General features: G+C 40.9%; 1 protein-coding gene across 1 annotated transcript in view; it reads left to right on the top strand.

Moving 5' to 3' along the window:
- Nucleotides 1-1863: 1863 nt before the first annotated feature.
- Nucleotides 1864-6000, top strand: part of SESN3 (sestrin 3) — a 90661-nt gene continuing 86524 nt past the window's right edge. Inside the window, exon 1 of the mRNA XM_058186047.1 lies at nucleotides 1864-2161. Coding sequence (XP_058042030.1) covers nucleotides 2051-2161 — 111 coding nt within the window. The 5' untranslated portion in view covers nucleotides 1864-2050. The remainder of the gene's footprint in view (nucleotides 2162-6000) is intronic.

The following is a 6000-nucleotide window of genomic DNA, read 5'->3' as shown; positions in this document are numbered from 1 at the left end:
CCCTGAAAGGGGAGACTCTGCAACAACACAAATGTTCTTTGCACATATCTTATTTATTATATATGATATACTCATACTCATATATATGCTTATATATTGTATAATTATTTCATGCTTATGCTTATATATACTGTGCGACAAAATAAATAAATATAAATAAATAAATCTGTCCCAGGGGGCGTAGTTTGAGGACCCCTAATCTAGTGCAATATAAAAAAATGCAAATAGTTTTTCTGCGGACCACCAAAATTTTCTTACGGACCACCAGTTGGTGACCGTGGGTTTAGAACATTAGTTTATATATAGAATAGAATAGAATAGAATAAATAGAATAGAATTCTTTATTGGCCAAGTGTGATTGGACACACAAGGAATTTGTCTTGGTGCCTATGCTCTCAGTGTATATAAAAGAAAAGATATGTTCATCAAGAATCATAAGGTACAACACTTAATAATAGTCATATGGTACAAATAAGCAATCAGGAAACAATATCAATATAAATCGTAAGGATACAGGCAACAAAGTTATAGTCATACAGTCATAACTGGAAAGAGATGGGTACGATGAGAAGATTAATAGTAATGCAGATTTAGTAAATACTTTGAGAGCGTTGAGGGAATTATTTGTTTAGCAGAGTGATGGCGTTCGGGAAAAAACTGTTCTTGTGTCTAGTTGTTCTGGTGTGCAATGCTTTATAGCGTCGTTTTGAGGGTAGGAGTTGAAACAGTTTATGTCCAGGATTTGAGGGGTCTGTAAATATTTTCGCAGCTCTTTTTTTGACTCGTGCAGTATACATGTTCAAGTTTATATAAATCATGTCCTAGTTTATAAATCATGGTTTGTAGCTTCCTTTGCTGTTTTATTAAAGCATACTATGTGTTAGCACACTGTGAACCCCAAGCATAGGGCTGTATCTCTTACCAATGTAGCTGCCTCAGTGAGACAAACTCAAGGTATACCTGTATTTTATTCAGCTGTAACATGGTTTGTTTTTAGTTTAGAACAGGAGTTTATAAGTCATGTCCAAGTTTATATAAATCATGTTCTAGTTTATAAACCACATTTTTGCAGCTTCCTTTGCTCTTTTATTAAAGCCTACTATGGATTAGCCCACTGTGAACCCAAGCAGTAGGGCTGTCTCTTGAATTTTGCACGTTATTATTACATGCCCCAAAGCTAGAGCAAGCTTTTCACAACCTTGTGTCTTCTAGTTGCATCTGACTACAATGCCCATTAACCAACGCTAGGAAGGCCGAACTGATTGGGAATAATGGGAGTTGGAGTCTTGAATATCTGGCAGATCTGTGGAAGAATGGAACAAAGCATTGCGCAATCAAGACAAACCCTCTTAAAAACGAGACTAGACTTTAATAATTTTGTGCTCCCGTTTTTTGGAAGCAGCTAAATTAAGGGCGATGCGTTCCCGCAGTTTTGCTTTTAGGATTTCGACAGTTTCGGTAAGGAAAGCTGCGCTTTTCTGCCTTCTTCCTTCCCCGGGAGCTGCAACAGGGGGGCGTGACCGTCCTCGTGCGCGGGCGCGCGCGGCGCGCTCTCTCTCTCTTCCCGGTTCCCTTGACAGAGGCGCCTCTGATTGGTTGACGACGAAGCCCGGCCTCCAAAAACCCTCCAGCTGGACGCGCGGCCTCCCTCTTCGCCCCGCCCCCTTTACTTCTGGGGGTTCCCGCCCCCCCCATCACTCGGAGACTGCCCGGAGATGAGGACCGAGAGAGAAGTGCCTGGATTGGCTGGCGCTTTTGCGGCGTTTCTACTGGCCGGTCGCGGGAGCGAGGGGGCGTGGTCGGAGCGCGGCGATTGGCCGCGGCGGAGGGGTGTGCGCGAGAGAGGGATGGAAGTGGCTGTTCCTGGGCTGGGGAAGCCAAGCGGCGCTGCTGGAAGGGGCGGGGGGAGGGGGCGGCGGCCGGAGGCGCTTCTGCTGGGGCTGCAGTCGCCGCCGCCGCTGCTGCTGCTGCCGCCGTCGGGCTCCGAAGCCAGCCGGACGCTGAGCCCTCCACCGCTTCCCTCCTCTGGCCCCCGCTCGCCGGCTGCACCATGAACAGAAGCAGCGGCGCCACGTCTTGCCCTCCGACGGTCCCCGGCGACGGCCACAGCAGCGGGCACGGGCGCCGGGTCTGTAGCAACTGCCGGAAAGTCCTGAGGCAGGTGGGTCTGCTGCCCTCTCTCGCTCTCGCTCTCTCTCCGCGAAATGCCGGGGGAGGCTGCTCCGCCTGCCTTCCCCGGCCGGTGCCCGTCTTCCGGAAGCGCAGGACGACAACATCCATCATCCGCGGCATTTGGCCGAGGATGACGGGTTGTATATAGTTCGGTTACCCCGGGGTGGGGGGTGTGCGGGGATACCCGGCCGAGGAAAGGGTGAGGGAAGGCGGCCGGGGCTGTTTTGCTTCGCTCCGGCCACACCTCCTCACAAGAAGGCCTTTGAGAGGGAAGCTGGGCAGAAATCTTCTTCTCTAAATAACAATAATAATAATAATAACAATAATCTGTTATTGTTTTCGGGTTGTTTTGTACTTTGGGAGGCTTTTGTAAGGATTTCCTCAAAAATCTATAAATGGATGCACATACACGTACACATGTACATACATGTACAGTGTGTGTGTGTGTATGTAATTTTGTATCTATATACTTATACACACATATATGCCTATATATATATATACATATATACATATATATATATATATAAAGGTCTTTGGTTATTCGGGTTTTCTCCGAATAACCAAAATACATACATACATACACACACACACACACACACACCCCTCTGCTTCTCTGCTGCTTCATTCAGATACATGTACACACAAATATAGGAGAAATTATGTATATATAGACATACATGTATTAGCTTTGCTAAGTTTGTTTTATTTTGTTTATGGCAGTAAATGTACACTCGCATTTCCCTATATCTCTTCTTGTGGTTCTGGGATATAAAATAAGGCACAGGCAGGCAATAAAAATACCTGTTTTTGTGTCAAATTGACTGCATGTTGTGTGAATACTCTTTGGTAATGTTGCATTCCCATTGTGCCTTTCCTGTATGTGGTGCTTGCTATTTTTGCCTTTTCCCAAAATGTTTCCCAAACAAATGTGTGGTTTTTTAAAAAAAAATTTATTAAGACCTCACTTCTTGAGAGGAAAAGAGTTTGCGGTAATGCATAAGAAAAACAGCTTTGAATAAAACAGTGTCTGATACTCGGGAACAAATGTAGTAGGTAATCATGTTCATTAAAATCAGAAAATGAGTGGAGGAGATGTTCTTTTGATCAGCTCTAAGTGATAATTTGATATCCAGCTAGAATATAGGGCTTCCTGTAAGTAAATATGGATGTAGGAATTGAGTCTTTGTGAATGCTAGTAATCCTTGTGCTAGTAATAAAATACAAGTAATGTTAGTAATCTTTACGCTGCAATAAAATACAAAAATAGATAATGGCTAAATAACTCTGAACACTGCAGTGCCTTCTGCACTTCCATCCCAGAAAGACAAATGGTATTTGTTGTGTCATAGATCCAAGTGCCAAAACAGCAGATTCATGATTTGCAGGTTTTTGAAATCATACTGTGATTCATTTAATATCTTAAAATCGGCCTTCACCAATCTGGTGCCTTCCAGATGGACCACAGTTTCTATAATCACTTTATATGGGCTAAGATAGGGAAGGATGTATAAAAATTTATCCATACATAGCTATATTTCATCCAGTATTATAAGCACTTATAAATCCCACTGATTTCAGTTGGAGACTAAACTGACGTGTGTTCATATTTTAATAACTATAATGTTTGTATTGCTGCATTTCTGTTGCTTTTTTCCCCTATTATTTCAACTCTGCCCTGTTGACCCTGAAGATTCAAGCTTGGAAAAATTCAGAACAAATACTGTGACAAAGTTCTTTTGTTTAGATTGTGTATTCCCCTTTCAAAGCTTTCACCTGTATAGATATTGTCTCCTATATAAATTTCTTCCTAACATAATTGTGTGTGTGAAAATGTTACTGTATTTTTCTCATCTCAGCCTTCTTCCTTCATTATATAGTTATTGCTAAAATGCTTTTAGACAGTACTAAAATTTTGCATCTGATGAACTTTTAACAAAGGACACTAAAGGACTAATACAGTCTTCAGAATTTATTGTTCCTGTATTATCCCTCACAGTAATAAATTCCTTCTGATGGAAGAATAAAATTGAAAAAGTGAGAAATGGTTGGGTAGTGGGGTTGGTACAATCAGACTGAGTGATTTGTGCGTCTTCCAAATATTGTTTTCATCACAAGTCTTGGCGAAAATGGAGATGTTTGTGCAGCTGATTGGCTATGCTCCATCAATGTTTTCTGAGATCTTTGTTACGTTGAAGTATACAATTAAAGGAACATTCCTTACTCCCTGCATATCATTGGCTGGGTACATGCATTGCACTAGATCACAATGATGCAAACTATATTATACTCTAACTTGTTGTCTGAATCAGGCATTACATCATATAGTATATGAATCCAGTTGTTTGTTCAGTAAACCATAGTTTAGCAGACTGTGGCTCAGTCGATGTATAAATATGTTTATTGTATTAATAGCAGTACAGGTGACTTTGTTTTTACTCTGTCCAAATAATAATAAATGTACTATAATTATTGGAGAAAATCTATGTGATTGTGAAAAGCCGGCACTATCTTGATGGCACATAATCAGTTTAATAAAAACTTCTACACTGTAATTGATTGGACAAGAGAAATCCATGCATACTGTCCATATTGGTGTTTTTATGTACTCATAGAAATACAAATCTAAGACATATGCATAGATTTGTCTTATACAATTAATAAAAGTTGCCCTGAATTTAAATGGATCTATTATTTTAAATGTATGGAAGATACTAAAAACTATAAATGGTTAATATCTCGAGAGGCATTTCCCACTTTTTTCCAAAGGAAAATTGTCAATTTGTTGTTATTGTCCATGTAGAATGGTACCTAACAACTTATTTAATTTGCATGTTGAAACTGTCAATCTGGTTCTAAATGAGCTAAGCCACAATGTCATTGGTTTTCACTTAGCATGGTTGTATCATCCAAGTCCCTAATGCCTTGGGGAAATCATGATTGTCAATACGTTGTGTGAATTAAGGCAGTTCAATAAACCATGGTAAACAAAATCACACCTAAGCACAGAAGGCTTCAAATTTTGGTGGATGGTGATTATAACTGGAATTTCAGGAATATGGCAGGCATTCTTCCAAAGTAACTGCTTGTGGGTAGAGTTTTCTGCTCATAAAATGTCTGCTGTGTAAATCCCTAATTTAACAAACATCTTGTTACCTCCTCACAGAAGTATCCATCCAGGTGGCTCCTAGTTCTATGCAACACTTATGCTTTTCAAGCAGGGATGTGCATACCTGCCTCAAATCACTGGAGGCTTCCTTCACAATGCTTATTTCCAAGGAAATTTTCTGGGGCCCATTGGGATTACAAAGGCATTTTTATAAATAAAAAGCCATGATGGAGGTTGACATTTTGTTTTCGGTACGTCAGCTTTTTATTTTTGGTAAAGCAATTTCCCTAGGAAGTTGGTGGGTGCCAAGGAAGGGAGACTTTGAATCATCGCATGCACCCATGTGCAAGTTTATTCAAATGAATGACGTATTTGGATTGCACCCTTTTTGTGCGATAGAATAATGAGGAAAAGAGAACACTCTGGGCCCACCTTGAACTCCTGACAAGGTGGGACATAAATCAGATAAATAAACCAAACGCAATTTAATTTGTTTACCAGGTCGAAGCTCAGGTAAAAGTCCTCAGTACTGTATCCCATTAGTTGGCAATAGCAGCTCCTTTGTTACAGTAATTAGAAATATGAGTTATAGTATACACAGGAGGAACCTTGGTTCTAATCTTTGTTCAGCAATGCAATTCACCGGGCGATTCTTGGACCACCTGTCTCCTAATTAAGCTTATCTTCCACTTCTCTGTGGAAAACAGGCAGGCTGGGGT

This window comes from Ahaetulla prasina, chromosome 5, assembly GCF_028640845.1.
Source record: "Ahaetulla prasina isolate Xishuangbanna chromosome 5, ASM2864084v1, whole genome shotgun sequence".
Classification (NCBI taxonomy): domain Eukaryota; kingdom Metazoa; phylum Chordata; class Lepidosauria; order Squamata; family Colubridae; genus Ahaetulla; species Ahaetulla prasina.
Note: the sequence above shows the minus strand (reverse complement) of the source record. Positions and strands in the feature narration are given on the sequence as shown.